This window comes from Myxocyprinus asiaticus, chromosome 32 (assembly GCF_019703515.2).
Source record: "Myxocyprinus asiaticus isolate MX2 ecotype Aquarium Trade chromosome 32, UBuf_Myxa_2, whole genome shotgun sequence".
NCBI lineage: Eukaryota > Metazoa > Chordata > Actinopteri > Cypriniformes > Catostomidae > Myxocyprinus > Myxocyprinus asiaticus.
The window spans coordinates 32436969-32455583 of NC_059375.1; the positions used below are offsets into that span (position 1 = coordinate 32436969).

At 38.2% G+C, this 18615-nt stretch overlaps 1 protein-coding gene across 1 annotated transcript; it reads left to right on the plus strand.

Annotated features, from left to right (window-relative positions):
• Nucleotides 1-591: 591 nt before the first annotated feature.
• On the plus strand, nt 592-18024 carry LOC127423238 (casein kinase I). The gene is made up of 10 exons (XM_051667377.1): nt 592-1087; nt 8920-9030; nt 9169-9317; nt 11947-12175; nt 12568-12738; nt 12870-13018; nt 13486-13654; nt 13756-13898; nt 14377-14447; nt 16591-18024. The coding sequence occupies exons 1-9, from the start codon at nt 1012-1014 to the stop codon at nt 14407-14409; spliced, it is 1230 nt and encodes a 409-aa protein (XP_051523337.1). The 5' UTR covers nt 592-1011; the 3' UTR covers nt 14410-14447; nt 16591-18024.
• The last annotated feature ends 591 nt before the right edge of the window (nt 18025-18615 follow it).

Below are 18615 nucleotides of genomic sequence, written 5' to 3' on the forward strand. Positions count from 1 at the left end.
TCTCTTGAAAAACATTACATCCACGTGACCCGATTGGATCATGCGTGACCAGTCAAAAGACCATCGACCTATCAGCGAGCGGGTGGGCGTGTCCAGAACCTTACAAACACTAGTTGTTACTTTACCACTGCAGTCCAACTGCCATGATTACTATATAATGTTTCAACGGCCAAAACAAGGTCTATCCCGGGCAATGGACAATCAGTGAAAAACTCATGTTTTGCACTCGGAGCAAAACAGATGGGCCACGTCTTACAGAGATCACGAAGTGCAAAATAATAATGATAATAAGGTGCCATTTGTGTTAATAAAAATGCTAATTTTAATATAACATTTAAAATAGAATACAATTTGTGAGGGAAAACTAAGCGGTTTTAAGAAAATATCAATTTTCTATTTATTATACTGTTATTTATTACATATTAGTTTTCTATACTCACGAATACACAACACTAAATACCATATATCTAGGACCAACGTAAAAATGTCCACATGTAATAAATTAACTGTTGCTGAAATAACATAATGAAACTCGTCCGACGTTTCTCCCACGTGACTGAGGCGAGCTAGGCGTTGCCATGGGGAAGTGACGTCACAGCGCACGGTTTGCGTTTGCCACAGGAGATACGAGGCCTGTGACAGTTCCGTGTCTTGCGTCTGCGACCGAGGCTGGTAGTTAAAATCCAGCTCCATCTTCTTTATACGCGGAGAAAATGATGATTAAACTGACAAGAGCATAATCTGCAGAGTCTAAGCTTTCGCCTGAGCACACTATTGTGGTATTTTATAATTGTCTTCATTAGAAAAGGAATGGTGAAAAGTGAACTCCGTCGAAAGAATCCGAATTCTCCTCAGGGATTCGGAGGGGTTGGGGTCGCGTAAAGATATAAAGGTTTGTAGCAGTTAAATAACGTGTAAAGTTATTTTAAGGTGAGGCGAATTTAAAGTACAAAACGCGTTTTAATAGGAATTAATTTGGATAGCATCGAGTGACCCGTTCGGAACACAGCGATGGAGCTACGAGTTGGGAACAGATACAGACTGGGCAGAAAAATTGGAAGTGGATCATTTGGAGACATTTATTTGGGTAAATATCTACTTAAACACTTTTATACACTCTTGCTATAAAGCTGTCAACAAAATCATACTGTTAAGATGCTGTGTTATTTCACGTATCTGTCAGCTGTAAGTGTCAGTAGTATGTTTTCAGAAATGTACACTACAAATTACAACCATTAATATCTATTTCAGTCCTAAAGTGTTTTGTTGAACTTCTGTGGTGATGTGAAGTTTTCCGCGACAGTGGAACAAGCTCACATAATGGTGTAGTTCTGTTCCGGACATAAAACTCTCTAGGGTGTCATAATGTGAACACAAAATGTGTACATATATTTGACATAATATTGAGATATTTGACTGAGTGACATCATTGTTACGACAGCACTGTAATTGATGTAAATTGTAGCTGAAGTCCACTTAATCTGTTTTGACGTCAGCATGAGTTTCCATAGAGTTTCGTCCTTGTGTGGAATTATGAATGAATCTTACCTGTCCGTACAGGTTTCACTGAAAGCATGAACCACCCAAAAGGCCAAACCCATCATGTTGATTCAGCTTAATTGCTTCATATGTTCATACCAACAAGGCCTATTTGAAGCTTTTGGTATCCACTATAAGGATCATAATGGCTTTAAGTCAACATCTTCCTTCCAGAGTCCTGTGTGTTTAAATACAGGTCCCTGTTTGATTCAGACAGTCATGAAAAAAGGGCTTTGATTGATTACTGCTGTGGTGCAACTGTCAGAAACCGAGGAAACTTTTACATAGTGTATGATGGCCTACATAGTTGCAACTCCAAAGAAAACAGCAGTATCACACAGCAGGATGTTGGTGATCATTTTAATATAGGGCTGATATTTACAGATTGCACTGATGACAATAGAGAGCCATTGTTAGGGCTGGAGCACCAAACAAGGTTATGATATTAGCTTTTATTCTCTTTACAGGATTTCCGTCTGTTGAAATGGGCTTATCAATTTAATAATGGTCTTTTTAATTGGCTCAAATTCTACATTCACTGAACTACTGTCAGTAAGCTTAACTGTCTTAATATTTTATCTTGACTCAAGCCTGAGATTTGATTTAAAGCACAGCAAAGTTCATCATTAATTCTAAAGGCCTTAAAAGGAGAGTTCACCCAAAAATGAGAATTCTCTCATTTACCCTCCCTCATGCCGTCCTAGATGTGTATGACTTTATTTCTTCTGCAGAACACAAACGAAGGTTTTTAGAGGATTTCTCACTCTGTAGGGCTATACAGTGCAAGTGAATGGTGACCCAGACCTTTCAAGTTCCAAAAGTCACATACAGGCAGCATAAAAGACTCCAGCCTTCAGAAGTGATATGGGTGGTATGGTATAGTGTTGGTGAGAAACCGATCAATATTTAAGTCCTTTTTTTTTTTTTTTTACTATTGATCTCCTGGAGATTTATAGGAAAAAAGTATTGAAATATTGATCTGTTTCTTGCCACCACCATTGTGTCCTTGAGCAAGGCACTTAACTCCAGGTTGCTCTGGGGGATTGTCCCTGTAATAAGTGCACTGTAAGTCGCTTTGTATAAAAGTGTCTGCCAAATGCATAAATGTAAATGTTCTTACCAGAGCTAAAATTAAATTTTTCTTTCAAAAATGTTTATCTTTTAAGTGACTGCTAAATTTAGGCAAAGTCAAGCAGTGATGAAGGGGGAGAGCAGGGATAAAAACACTTGCTCATTTATTAAGTCATGTCAGTTATCTGAACACGTGTCAATTATATTTATATCATCGATTCGGATACAATTAAACTGGAAATGCATGTAGGACGATATTATTCATAACACCCCTTATGTCATTGTAATACATTTTAATAAAAAGCACTATAATGTGAATATTTAGTATATATTTAATGTGTATATATTAATGTTAGTCAATTAACAACACAAGATAATGAAGCACAGACTTTATACACACCACCAGACAACAATGTAAATATTAGTCTTACACACTAATATGCCTCGGTTGCTTTCTGTGTATTTTTCATGAGTTAAAATCAGCTCTTATATTCATACAGATGGGATCATCACAGACGTTTTGTAATATTGTTACCAAATCAGAGTAGAAAACAAGACAAACATTTGTAACTTCTGAATGAGAGATGTTTATGGTGATGTACCGCGTAGGCGTGTGCACTCGCCGGTCACACAACAGACTCGTCAGCGTATGGAGATAAATCGTGGATAAAATATATTTAAATGTCCATGAAAGTCAAATTTGTCAATATGTGTGCTGACTTAAGACCTGTATACATCTTTCCTGGGACTTGGCATGGGTCAAAAGCATTTTTTGCGATTTTTCTTGATATTGTTTTATTGGAGTTTTTCCATTCCACCATTGTTTCCTCCCGCTGATGGTCACAAATATGGTGGCTAGAAGGAAAAAGTGACATCACTGAAACAGGTCAATATAAGTTTATGTTGATATAATAATGTTGATTACCACAATTTTTTTTCGACATGTCCCTCAAAAGCAAAAAATGGGGGTTACAGTGAGGCTCTTACGACAGAAGTGAAAGCGCCGTCCAATACGTAAACGTTAAAATACTTACCGTTTCAAAAGTATAGCCACTTGGGGTGGGCGATATGACCAAAATCTTCTATCAAGATATGAATAATTTTACATCACGATAATGAGATCACAATATATAGTAAATATTTTTTGGAAAATCAATAAAAATTGGTTAATACATTAACCATATTGTACTGCCTGTGTTTAGATAATCCAGTAAGTGATTTAAATACTTCCAAATACTTCCTCTTAAATAATTTTCTCTTTATTTGAAACTTGACCGTATTCCAAGAAAAAAAAAAACTTGGTTTTAAACCATTCTTACCATAATGCAAAATTTCACATTATGCCACATTTCAGTCTGATATATTGTTGGCCAATGTTATTATTATAAACTTTCCTCAAGAAACTCAAGATCTTTCCAAAGCAATGCAAAGTAAATAATGCATAAGAAAAAACAAAACAAAAAACTGAAAATTAACACTTATAGCAGAAAATATCCCAAATTATGTAAACACTTCTTGCTGACAATAATTATCAAATAAATATAAACACTTGTTGCAAAAAAAAATTATGACCGAATTAATGCAGAGCATATCTTTCGGCTTTCATAATATTCTTTTGCGTGCTTCGTTGGGCAAGATTAAACAAATTGCTTGCAGTATGAGTGCGACACGATTAGCAGATACAGTTTTTCTTCTCTGTGTTGGCTTTTGTAAACCTACACTACAGATGTAACACTTATTTAAATAACAAGCTCCTCTTTTTTTTTTTTTTTCTCTCCAATTTGGAATACCCAATACCCAGTGCACTCTTAAGTCCTCGTGGTGGCGTAGTGACTCGCCTCAATCTGGGTGGCAGAGGAAGAATCTCAGTTGCCTCCGTGTCTGGGACCGTCAATCCGCGCATCTGATCACATGGCTTGAGCGTGTTATCGCAGAGACGTAGTGCGCATGGAGGCTTCACGCGGATTCTCCGCGGCATCCACGCACAACTTACCATGCACCCCATTGGGAGCAAGAACCACTAATTGCAACCACGAGGAGGTTATCCCATGTGACTCTACCCTCCCTAGCAACCGGGCCAATTTGGTTGCTTAGGAGACCCCCCCCCTTCATTTTCTAGACTTGTTTTGGAGTCGTTCTATTCCATGGAGATGTTTTCTCAGAGTTTTTCCTGGGTCAGAAATTGAGTAGCACGAGTGATCCAGCTGTGCGCTCTCCTGCGAATATCGAGAAGCCTGCTGGACTCACACTCATTTGCGTGTTTCAGAGATACCGCGCGCACATAAAACACAGATGAGCATGTCAGATGAGAAGCATATTAAACGCTTAAGCGCTGAACGAGCGAGAAATGTCATTGATTTAAATGCAATAAAAACCCGTCCATGTTTCTTAAATATCTCGGTCTCACGTGAAGCCCGTCCCACTGATTGATAAGCACATGGATTTACATATCGCGATATACGATATAGCGAAATCTCTATCAATTGATGCTTTATATCATTGCCATGATAAATATCGGCATATCGCCCAACCCTGATAGCTGCGAGACTAACAATTTTAGGTGATAAAACCAGTTACTAACGTTTTCTGTGTAAAACAAGTCCAAATTATTTTTGTGATAATCAGCATTGTTAGAAATTCTGTTGATTGAGCTAAACTTATATTGAAACTGAAATATTCCTTTAACTTCCCTCGCTCTTCTTATGTAGTTTGTAACCTGTCAACATGCAACAGAAGTTCTAAATCAATCAAACTGCAACTAAACAACAGGCTCAAATCCAATCAGCTTGCTCTATTTTGATAAAGAACCACTGTTTGCATCCTTTACAAGAGGCCTTTGATCACCACCATATCATTAAACTGTGGAGAGCCCCTAATCCTGGAGCTTTCTGGCTGAGATGGGATAGTCTCATGTGTGATAGTATGTGCTTGCTGGGTGTGGTGAGATTGTAAACTGCAGCTGCTTAGTTACTTCTGTTTCATAACCGCTCCCACTCTTTCACATGTGAGTGTAATTTTCAAATCATACAGAAATATTTGAAGTGTTACTTACAGATTGAAGATCTTCTTAAATTTATTTCACACACAGTCATGTGCTCAAATTGACATTAATCATCTGCCACCTCCTAGTCATTAGAGGCGACAGGGATCGGACCCAGCCACAAACTGGGCTGATCTTCTACCAGTCACTTACAAATCATCTGACAGTAATTTTAAATGCAATACTTCTCTCTTTTTACCAGGATTCCTAGACCAGTCCAATGCTTGCATCACTTGGTGTCATGGGGGACCTCAGGCGTGCGAATCACTGGTGAAAATGCTGGTGCTGATCCATCGTTCTTTATAGAGGTCAACCGATATATCGGTTTTGCCGATTAATCGACACGATAACAGATTTCTGGAACTACCGGTTATTGGCAAAAATCCACATCGATAGTTTTTCCCCGTTGCGTCCGGTGCTGGAGTGGCTGGGTAGGGTCAGCTGTCGTTATACAGTATGAGAGCAGCCTCACTGATGCCTTGTGGTGTTTGTTTTGACACGTGAGACTACACTCTGCATGGAGCGGAACACTTCAGATGCGGATTTAAAACAACAACAAAAATGTATACAGTACACTACAGTACATGTTGTTATATCATTATAAAGTAATTAATTTGTTGACTAGATGCTGCATTAGTAGAGAACAGCAGTATGTTTGCCAACAAGGCTGAGAGGACGCTAACATTAAAGCTAACCTCAGGCGGTTAGAACAATGTGACAAATACACGCAAGTCCTACCCAAATGTTTAAATGTCACAATTGTTACCATCTTACCATCTGTTTGCATTAGTTAATATCCAACTGGTCACGTTTATGCATTTGAGAGAGATGTAAAAACAAATCAGATACGCATCTGATTTCAATAAAAAAAAATATCCTCACTGTTATACGATGACTTCAGATTGATCACATTCTTGCGCTAAAAAAGACTAGACACCGTGCAACAAATAAAGTTTAACAGAAAGCAGATGTCTCAGTATGCTTTTACATTTTTTTTTAATTAGAAACATCATCTAAAAAACAGCGCTCCTGTACAAGACGCCGAATAAACAAAAACAAAGGGAAATGAAAACATTCGTCTAGTGTGCATTTACATAGAAAAACAAATGTATGGTTGCAAAAGCGTTCGGTGTGAACAGCCCCTTACTGACTTACTCAAAGAAGGTGGAGGTCTTTGGCCATTGTGTCTTGCTCTCTTATAAGTGTTTCTCAGATTAAGCAATGAGTTGTTTAAATGCTTTGTCAGGAAAGATGTTCAACTTGGAAATGTGTGTCTCGATTCTCGTTCGGTTCCAGTCTGTTGTGTTCTGTCTGTTTGAACAGCCCCTGGCCTGGGCTCATAGTCTGAGCTGCTTCACCACCGAGTTCAAATGAATACCACTGCTGTCTGTGAATATTGCTACCCTACATACAACTGTACTGAATAAAAAACACTGTGGTAATTTGCTGTTATTATGAAGCTTGAGTCTGGAGTAGTAGGAATCAGTGCAAGTGTAACACCATGTGAACTGTCTATTAAAGCGTTTTCCCCCCTCATTTCACTTTTGACTTAACATTTGAGAATATGGACAGTCTAAAAAATTTATTTTATGCACATTAGTTGAAAATGAAATGCTCTTTTTTTTTTCTTTTTTTTTTTAACAGCCAGGATAGGAATGTTCTATGCAGTAATATAATGGTGCTGAATGGTTTATGTATTTATTGTGCCCTCTTGTGGACTAAGGAAACAACAGCAATTTAAAAGTCAGCTGACTTTAAAATTCTAATGTTAGTTCATATATATTAATATTTATATAATTCATTTAAAAAGTACAATACATTTTCATTGTTCAGTCAGAACTGTTTATTTTTGTAACAAAGTTTAGCACTATTTTACTTTTGAATGTTACTTTTTCCATTAAGTATCAATTTTAAAAACTATTGGTTGATTAATCGGTTTTCAGCAGGTACTGCCCAACTTCTTTATCAGTATCTGTAAAATCCACTATCGGTCGACCTCTAGTTCTTTACATAACTACAGTATTTTGATAACCACATGTATTGGGTTAGGCTTTATGATGTGAAGTGTTTTTAGTGTTATAGGGTGGCCAACCAACATGTAACACACCTTGCATCTTTCGGCATATAAAATGGAGATCTCATTTAACTTTTAGGCTGTAGTTGTAGCATTGAAGACCTTATCAATCACTGACATCTGTTAATTTCATAGTTCAAGCACATCGACGGTTTTTGAATTAAAATTAGTTGTTCGTGTTCGTTTATCCACATCATTGCTCCATATAGAGTCAACTATTGAAGAGGCACTGTTTTTTGTTTGTTTTTGTTTTTTTTTTGTTTTTGTTTTTTTGTTTGTTTGTTTGTTTTTTGGCACTCTTATGTGACACTAGCGTGTTATTGTTTTTCTTTATCAGGGCTGTAAAACTGATGTGAAGCCAGAGCAGAACTATTCGTTCACATTGTGCATAGGCAGGGAGAGCCTTCGACCTGTTCCCCATTTCAGCAGTGTTGGAAGCGTGTTTCACTTTTGATCTAAATGTAATCAAAGGGTGCTGTCTTTTTGCTTTACATAGGCTAAGTTTCTTTGCTTACAGCTGAAGGGAATCTCATCTTGTAGTGTTTATTGAAATATCTCAGGAACCAGCAGAAAAAGTCCTTGAGTTTCTGTTTCTGTTCAGACAGACATGGGTAGTAGCTTGTGACCAATCTGGAAATTTTTGTTGTTGTTTCGTGACCTGTTAGGAAAGATCAGGTAATGGAAATATACCTGCTGGTGCCAGTTTTACTGCAGTCATGCACAGTTCCACTGTTACATTTCTGTTAAATAAATTTTTCATCCATCAATGAAAATTGTAATTTATTTACCCTAGTTCCAAACCCATATGACTGACTTTCATATTTAGTAAAAATGTCCAGAGTGCCTTTTGTTTTTTTTTTTGTTTTTGTTTTTTTTTTAGAGCTTGACAGCATCCATTCCCATGACTAATACTCTGGACATACTGCAAAATATCTGCATTATGTTCCACATAGGATACTCGTACCTGTTTGTAATGTATGTAAACTGTCATGGAATATTTCATTTTTAGGTAACTGTTCCTTTAAAACTTCTGTGGCCCCAAAATAACTTTGTCTTAGGCTATATGCGCCAAGTATAAAGGCCTATTCATTATTGATCTACAGTCATGTCAGTTTGTTGGAGATCCAGGCTATAATCTGACCTCATTCACCGTTCAAATGGGTCTGTTCCTTTTCTTTTTCTCACTCTGCTCCAGGCACAGACATTTCAGTTGGAGAGGAAGTTGCCATCAAACTGGAATGTGTGAAGACCAAGCACCCACAGCTCCACATCGAGAGCAAGATTTACAAGATGATGCAGGGTGGAGGTAATGAGAACAGAGTTTCATCTGTAAATCAAGGGTCCAGGGGATTATTAAATCATTGTAATCAATAAATATTTCTGTTGTGGATTTAGAACATGCCAACAAGCATGTGAGAGTGGTGTTTTTGTATGTTTTTCCCAGTTGGCATCCCTACCATAAAGTGGTGCGGTGCAGAAGGAGATTATAATGTGATGGTGATGGAGCTGCTGGGTCCCAGCCTGGAGGACCTCTTCAATTTCTGCTCCAGGAAGTTCAGCCTGAAGACTGTCCTGTTGTTGGCTGATCAGATGGTACGATCTAAAGAAAATCACATTTAAAAGTAAAAATTGTGATGAATTTGTTTGTGATGATCGTTTAAACCGCAACATTACACCCATAAAGGAATTTTGTGGCCCATATTTTCAAACTGCCAACTTTGTTTTTATGGGGATTACCTGGTGGTTTCATTAGTTACAGATTGTTTGCAGTCTGTACATATGTGAAGTGGCCCAAAAATATTATTTTCCTTTAGTCCTTGCACAGTGACAGGAAAATGCTGAAATGTACCTCTGATGAGTGCTCACTAAAGGCCGTATACATAATACGATATCAAAGAACGAACGGGTGTGATGTCATTTCAAACAAAATATGGCCAAAGTATAGGTTCGTTTCGGTGGTTTATAACATCTTGCTATTGCACCTTCTTGCTACCATTGGTCCATGTCATCGGTAGCAGTGACCTGAAACTCCACCTACTTTAAGGCTGACAGCTAATTCTGGTTACATTGTTCAGTCAGCTAAGATGACACACAGGCATGCAGAAAAGCTGGTGCAAATAGCAATTTCTGTACGATCGTTTGCTAAGAGACATTTTCCAAAAACATTTAGATTTTTTTTAATAAATTGTTGAATTAGTCTACAAAAGGAATTAAATCTACTCAAGAGCCTGGCATCATTCCAGATTGATGTATCATAAATTATGAATTACAAATTAATTCAATGTTTTTTTACCACATTGCCATAATCAATATTGTTTATATAACCATAAAACACACTATTGCAAAATCAAGAGTTCCTGTTTATTGTTAGATTACTCAGGCTGTTAAATGCATAAAATATGCGCATGAAAGTGTAGGAAAAGTGGTATCTTCATTTTTAATGAGAGCTGAGGGACTTCTAGTGACACTAGGAGCAACCGCTGGCAACGAGATGTGGGCGTGGCGAGGAACACAACAAAGATGAGAAAACTTTAACTTGGTGCAGATGATGAGTGACATTAAAGAGTAACTACCAGTGAGAGTGAAATCAGTGGAGCTCACGTCATCCATCTCTCTGGCGTCGAGTGCATACAAGATGAAGTTAAAGGGGATGGTTCACCCAAAAATGAAAATTCTCTTATTTACTCATCCTATTGCCATCCCAAATGTTTATTACTTTCTTTTTTCAGCAGAACACATTTGAAGAAAAATAGAAAAATATTTCAGTTCAGTAGGTCCTTATAATGAAAGTGGATGGTAACACGATTTTTGAAGCTCCAAAAAGCACAGGAAATCAGCATTAACATAATTCATACGACTCCAGTGGTTAAATGAATGTCTTAAATCTTTTGGTGCGAAAAAGATTCATATTAACTATAAATAATTGCTTTCGTTAAGCAGCAGTATGCGTGTTCACAAGAGGGCTGAGGTCGTGTGGTCTTTCCAGCGATGGTATGGCAATGATCCATTCGTTGCAGCAGATTCTCTCTACCTCTTTTGGCATTGCCTGCATGTGCACCACCATGTCTCCTGAGCTCTCTGTCTCTTTGACTTGTTGTTGTGCTGCTGTTTGTCCAGCCTCCTCCATCTCCCTGTGCTCCTGGTCTGAGTACTCGGGTTCAAATAAATATGGCTGTGCAACTTGCAACCTGCGAAAATTTTACCTCCTCCTCTTCTCTTAAATCAAAATCTTCTGACATCTTTGTTTAAATTTGCTTCAGTTTGTTTACGGTGTTCGGTCTGTACAGCGTTCCTCCTACTCAGTTGTAAACAGCGCTGCTCTTCTGGGTGTGTCACATGCATCACTTCTCGCAAGAACATGCAAACGTCAATACGTCACATGAGACTTCGTGACCTCAGCCCTCTCATGAACGGGCATATCGCTGCTTAACTGAAGCGATTATTTAGTTAAAAAGTACTTAAATATTGATTTTTCGCACCAAAAGCGATTGTATCGCTTTAAGACATTTATTTAAGCACTGGAGTCGTATAGATGACGTTAATGCTGATTGTCTGATTTTTAGAGCATCAAAAATTGTGTTACCATCCACTTTCATTATAAGGACCTGCTGAGATATTTTTCTTCAAATGTGTTCTGCTGAAGAAAGGAAGTCATACACATCTGGGATGGCATGAGGGTGAGTAAATGATGAGAATTTTCTTTATTGGTTAAACTATCCCTTTGTTACTCTGAGTGATTTCACTGTTTTGTACTATTTGTCTAACCACATACATGTTAATAATTAAAAAAAGATCTAATAATGTTAGAGCGACAGCAGTAGGAACAGCCATTAGTGATTTCACAGTTCAGGGACTGGTGACGTCAAGTGACAATGTCGCTGCCGTAACTGTAACTGGTGAGAATGGGACTTTATCGTCGTCTGTTGCTGTGCGTCAAAAAAGATTGTGTAAGTTAAGGTTGTTTCCAGCAAGTGAGTGTGTGCTCGAGCTGCTTGCTTTTGCTTGCCTGCTCTGTTTGTTGCTTTTGCTTCAAGCTTGTGCATGACCTTTGATGTCAATAGTAAGAGATGGGGTAAAACAAGTCAGTGTCATGCTTTTAGAAGCCTGCCAAAAAAAATCGGTCACCGGAAAAAGATGTAGTGCAATGTAATGTTTGTGATTATTTTGCATCAGAATTGCATCCCCCTTTAAAATGGACTTTTGCAAACTCTGCACTCTACAGATAAGCCGCATAGAGTACATCCACTCCAAGAACTTCATTCACAGAGACGTGAAGCCTGATAACTTTCTGATGGGCTTGGGGAAGAAAGGCAATCTGGTCTACATCATTGACTTCGGTCTGGCCAAGAAATATCGTGACGCACGGACGCACCAGCACATTCCCTATCGAGAGAACAAGAATCTGACGGGCACTGCACGCTATGCATCCATCAACACGCACCTTGGCATTGGTAAGAACACCCAAACACAATCATGTCAGTAGGCTAATCCTTATTAGCTGTTTTTAATTTTCTTTTTTACCTGCAGTATATTTATGTGACCCAGATTTGTCGCAACACCTATTCAACAGCTATTCCAGCTGTTATTACAAATAATTGCACGTATTTCCCAGGAGAAATTCTCCGCATTATCTGCTGACTGTATGACATGAACGTGTGCTCATGCTAGAATGGATGTTTGTATATTTTTAGCATTTCCCAGGGAAGAGTTTAATTTGTGCACACGTGTTTGCTGTGACATGAATGCTTATTCATGAATTGTAACAGTAGTATTCAGCTCACAGTTTCTTTTCATGCTCCATGTAAGCTCCTATAATTGTGTGTTTGTGTCTGTGTTTCTACAGAACAGTCTCGGCGTGATGACCTGGAGTCTCTCGGCTATGTACTGATGTACTTCAACTTGGGCTCGCTGCCCTGGCAGGGACTAAAGGCCGCCACCAAGAGACAGAAATACGAGCGTATCAGCGAGAAGAAAATGTCTACGCCTATTGAAGTTCTCTGCAAGGGCTATCCATGTACGTACAAGCCTTGGTGCATAATTTTAGAATTTCTGCATGTTGAAAATCAGACTTTGTATTTGAAACAAAGCTGAATTGAGGCAATCAGACCTGGTTTGTTATGTGGGTGTTTGTCATCTGCCCTACAGCTGAATTTGCCACATACCTCAACTTCTGTCGGTCACTGCGATTCGATGACAAGCCGGACTATTCCTACTTGAGGCAGCTCTTTAGGAATCTGTTTCACAGACAGGGCTTTTCCTACGACTACGTGTTTGACTGGAACATGCTCAAGTTTGTAAGTACATATTAATAGCTATTAATAGATGCAATTCTGGAGGGTCTTCATTCTTTTGATTCTGATAATTGTTTTACTTGATTGCAGTGATGTATTGCATTTCATACAGTGTTTACATGGGTTGCAATAATCTGGCTTTTGGCTCCATTAGGACAATTTTCTTAAGAAATTTTCCAATTACATTATCTTGAGTAAGGTCGTTATTGAATAAATTAAAAGGGTTCTTTAAAGGGGTTAACTAATGAGAAATTGAATTTTCCTTGATCTTTTGAAATAAGTTCATTGTACCATGAATTATAAACACTATTGTTTTCCAGTCTTAAAACGTCCTCCCATGTTCAAAAGTACTGTGAGGGAAGTATTATGTGTAAACTAAGCTGCAAAAGCGGTTCATTGTGAAGTCTTGGTTTTCTGATGTGTTAGAAATGTTGAAGTGAAATGTTAACATGACATTCTCCCTCTCTCAGGGCGCGAACCGTACAGCAGAGGAGGCAGAGCGTGAGAGGAGAGAGCGGGATGAACGGATGAGGCATAGCAGGAATCCTGCCGCTCGAGGCATCCCAGCAGCCTCAGGCAGACCCCGCCCCACACAGGACAGCGCACCGCCCACGCCCCTGACGCCCACCTCTCACACAGGTAAGCAAGCTCTATAGCATTACTCTGCAGCTTTCCAAACATTTAATGAAAGTTAGCATATTTTTGACACTGTTATAAGGAGTCATATCTGTATCTCACAGCAAACACATCCTCACCAAGACCAGTCACTGGTATGGAGCGCGAACGGAAGGTCAGCATGAGGCTTCATCGTGGCGCCCCAGTGAACGTGTCGTCTTCTGACCTGACGGGACGGCAAGACACTTCCCGCATGTCCACATCACAGGTATAGACCCTGTCTGCCACAGCCTTCAGCATAAGCAGTGTTCCTTAACCGAGTAGTCAAGTCCCTAATAAACACTAAGTCCTTAATAAACACTATTACAAAACCAGTCAGTCTCGTGGCTGGCTGTGTCTGAATATTACATTTTGATCTCCTTCCCCAAATATAAATATTTGAAAGATGTTTTGCTCACAATTAGTAATATTTTGAGGCTCATATGATCTCTAACCTTTCAGATTTGTGGCATCAAGCTTAAAATTGAATCTGCTTAGTAGGTCATTTAAAATCATTTTCTTGGAAGCTCTCTACCTACAATTTGTGTTTCTCAGAAAAGTCAAATCTGCAGTGTATATTCTCTCAATATGACAGGAAGTAGGGATAATATGATTAGGTGTTGATTTGAGTAAAGTGTCATTGCACACTGCACAGATGACAGTGTTGTGGGGGTCGATGGCTGTAATGATCTCTCTTTTCACCTCAGAATAGCATTCCCTTCGATCACCACGGCAAGTAGTTGCTCATCACGTCCTTGTGTGAAGGCAACCGCACCAGGTGAGTTTGATTGGCTCATGTTGTCTGCTTTTTACCATTTGCTCTCGTCTAGCTGAATGAATGTTACACAAACTGTCTAGAAATATCCAGGTATTTCACCACAAAATCAAAAGGGGAAAGGATTAAGAAATTTAATTTTGCATAAAGATAAATAATGAAGGCTACTTACAAAGTTTTGCATTGACATTGTCATGATAACTACAAGTAAAAAAAAAAAAATTACTGAAATGCAGATGGAAAAACAAAAAAAATTTAAGTCCAATTTTAAGTGGACATCATGCTAGTAGTGTTTCTTGTACTTCATTTAAATTATGCTGATTTTAATAAAGAAAGAAAATTTAATGTGACCTGGACATCTCTTTGTGAGATTCACCAATCTGCTCATAAATGTGATGTTTTTTAAACCAGAGGTGGAAAGACTACTAAAAATCTTTACTTGAGTAAAAATTTTGCTACTGAAGAAATAATTAACTTAAGTAAAAGGAGTACTGAGATATAATGACTAAGTGTAAATAAGGAGTTTGCTGGGGGGCCTGGGTAGCTCAGCGAGCATTGACGCTGACTGCCACCCCTGGAGTCGTGAGTTCGAATCCAGGGTGTGCTGAGTGACTCCAGCCAGGTCTCCTAAGCAACCAAATTGGCCCGGTTGCTAGGGAGGGTAGAGTCACATGGGGTAAACTGCTCATGGTTGCTATAATGTGTGGTTCTCAGTGGGGTGAGTGGTGAGTTGTGCGTGGATGCCGTGGAGAATAGCTTGAGCCTCCACGCATGCTACATCCCCGCGGTAACGTGCTCAAAAAGCCACGTGATGAGATGCGTTGATTGACGGTCTCGGACGTGGAGGCAACTGAGATTCGTCCTCCCCCACCTGGATGGAGGCCAGTCACTATGCCACCACAAGGACTTGGAGCGCATTGGGAATTGGGCATTCCAAATTGAGGAGAAAAAGGGAGGGAAAAAAAAAAACAAGTTTACTGAAAAACTACTCAAGCAATTACAAGTTACTTTTTATGAAAATTAATATGTATATATATATATATATATATATATATATATATGGAATATACACTGCCATTTACAAGTTTAAGAACACACACATTTTTGTTTTTGAAAGAAATCGATGCTTCTGTTCACCTAGGATGCATTACATTGTATTAATACTGCCAACAAGTCACTACTCCAGTCTACTAAGAATATAGAGTGTCACCTAAAAAAAAAATGCTTAAAGGGATAGTTCACCCAAAAATGAAAATTCGAATCATTACTCTCCCTCACGCCATCCCAAACTTACTTTCCTCTGCTGGACACAAATGAAGATTTTTAGAAAAATCTCAACTCTGTAGATCCATACAATATAAGTGAATGGTGGCCAGAACTTTGAAGGTCCAAAAAGCATATAAAGGCAGCATAAAAGTAATCCATATGACTCTAGTGGTTAAATCCACATCTTCAGAAGCAATATGATAAATGTGTATGAGAAACAGATCAATATTTAAGTCTTTTTCTTTTCTTTTTTTTTTCCCACTTTCACATTCTTTGTGCACATCACCACCTACTGGGCAGGAAGGAGAATTTATAGTAAAAAAAAAAAAAAAAAAAGACTTGACCTGTTTCTCACCCACACCTGTAAGCAGAGGTTATGCTTATAAATGGATTACATAAGTTTTGTGCTCTGTTGCATTATCGAGTGAAGCCTAGATGTGAAGCCTGGATGATTCGCACTATCACTAGCATGCTGCTGTGCCCTGTGGGCTTCCGTCATGCTGCGAAGATGCACGTTTCTGTTTGGAAGTATAGTTAGCGCTTATACCTTGCCAAACATTCAGGAATTATGTTTTTTTGGTGAAAAATAAATGTAATGATGTTGAATACTTTTTAATCTACTCAAGGAAAAGTACTATTTTTTTTTATTTTTTTTTTAATGCTAAAAAAAAAATAGAAAAATGTACTCTAGTACTATAACGAGAGTAGTTGTAATTTGACACTTTCCTCCTTTGCTGAACACCCAAGAAAATATTTTAACATTTGAAATAATTAAATGCACTGTTTTGCAAGAGTCTTTCTAAAAGGCTTTAAAGAAACTAAAGACTGTTTTTGTTTGTGGTAATTATTGTCATATTTGTTTTCCTCCCTCTCATTATAGATTACTTCCATGTCCCAGCAGCCTCCACTTTGCAATATGGAGCATGATGGACAACCCAACTTCACATGGCTGATTGACAGCTCTTCACCATCCGCTAATATATAGGGCAGTCAGTCTCTCTGTTCTATTGATGAAACCAAAATGGTGTAGAACCATCCTGACCTCTGCTTACAGGCTCTTTCTCTCTCACATTCTCTATTTCTATCTCTCACTCTTTAAATGTTCTTATGGACAAAAGAGCTAAGGCCTGTTGCGAAATCAGAGACTGGATGTCAGCCAGCCACACCATACCATTGTTATCATCTGCATCTTCACAGCCCCACTCTGTACATCAGTGCTGCATAAATTTGTCTGGTTCAGGCTCCTCTCGATTGAGGCTAATGTATTGTCTATCTATGTGGTTTAAATGGGTCTTTTTGTTTCTTTTGTAATACCGTTTCTTTTGTATTTTAACCTGCCCAACAGACAACTCTGTCTGGTAAAATTATGGGTTAACTTTAAATTTGTAATTACTCTGTGTATTTATTTTTTACTATAAATTTTAATAGCCCTCTGTAACTGGTGAGTTTACATGCAGGTTCATTTCCCCAGGTGGTGTAAAGTGGATGCACCACAAAGAGGCCAATATCTCGGCATATATCACTTACAGCAAACGGACACTGGGGAACCTGTAAGCCTCGCCAGTTTGTCTGCTATATTAATCTCTTTAACTGTACAATACTGCCTCCACATTATTGTGTGTCTTCCGTTTCTAAGCTGTGAAATAACTGTAAATATTTGTGTAAATGTTTCCATACAACTCCTTAGACTATGAAATGGCCACAGATGGTTTGAGTCTGAAATTTATCACCAGATTGTTTTTATAAAGCCACTAAAATGAAGTGCAAGACATGGGGGGGGGGGGGGGTTTCATGCACTCTGAACTTGAACTTTGACTCTTAGGATGCTGGTTTGACTGCTGAATCAAGACCGTGTTTAGATCTGCTACATGACACGTCTTTTGAAATGGTTTGGTGTACTCCGCTTGGAAGGACATGGATGCAGTGGGATTGTGTGGGTTCTGATGGTATTTTGGAAGTGATAAGTATTTTGTATGGAGATATAGATTGTCTTTGCAAAGGTTGAAAGAGTGAAAAATCAAAGAAGTCTTAAATTCAAGTTCAGAAGTAATTTCAGGAAAATTCCAGCACTGATGTGGCTTCTGCACCTTGAAAGCTGATCTGGTCATCTCTTTACTGTTCCCATGTCATCTGTAGAGGGGACTTTGGTGACTTCCTGAGTAAAGTTTTTCATCTTATCCCTCTTTTAAGCCCACCGCTGTTTTGGGCTCCACACACTCTTGTGGAAGCCATGCCAATTTGTCAGTCTTGTAAGAATTTGTAATACCACCGTATTTGTGTATTTTAAACCGTGTAAATAAATGCTTTACTTGTACTTGCTTGTGCTGGCATTATTATTATTTTACTGCTGTCATTTGCAAAAGTGTGTGAAGGGATTTTATAATAATTTGAAATTGTCTGTGCATAAGAACATAGGTTACAGACATGGTTGAGGAGTAAAGGAATACATGTGACAATACAAAATATTAGTAACTATTCCATTAGTTACATTTTAAATTGATGGTAATCAGAATAGTTACTTTCAAGAAGTATTTTGATTACTGAAGAGATTACTTTGCATTTAATTGTCATTTGTTTCAATATACAGGTGCATCTCAATAAATTAGAATGTCGTGGAAAAGTTCATTTATTTCAGTAATTCAACTCAAATTGTGAAACTCGTGTATTAAATAAATTCAATGCACACAGACTGAAGTTGTTTAAGTCTTTGGTTCTTTTAATTGTGATGATTTTGGCTCACATTTAACAAAAACCCACCAATACACTATCTCAAAAAATTAGAATACATCATAAGACCAATAAAAAAAAAAAAAAACATTTTTAGTGAATTGTTGGCCTTCTGGAAATTATGTTCATTTACTGTATATGTACTCAATACTTGGTAGGGGCTCCTTTTGCTTTAATT

Bases quoted from the DNA above. Each gene is read 5' to 3' on its own strand.
- LOC127423238 (XM_051667377.1), top strand. From the start codon at position 1,012: ATGGAGCTACGAGTTGGGAACAGATACAGACTGGGCAGAAAAATTGGA. The intron at 9,031-9,168 runs GTAATGAGAACA...TGTTTTTCCCAG, and splicing joins CAAGATGATGCAGGGTGGAG to TTGGCATCCCTACCATAAAG. The intron at 13,019-13,485 runs GTAAGTACATAT...TCCCTCTCTCAG, and splicing joins ACTGGAACATGCTCAAGTTT to GGCGCGAACCGTACAGCAGA.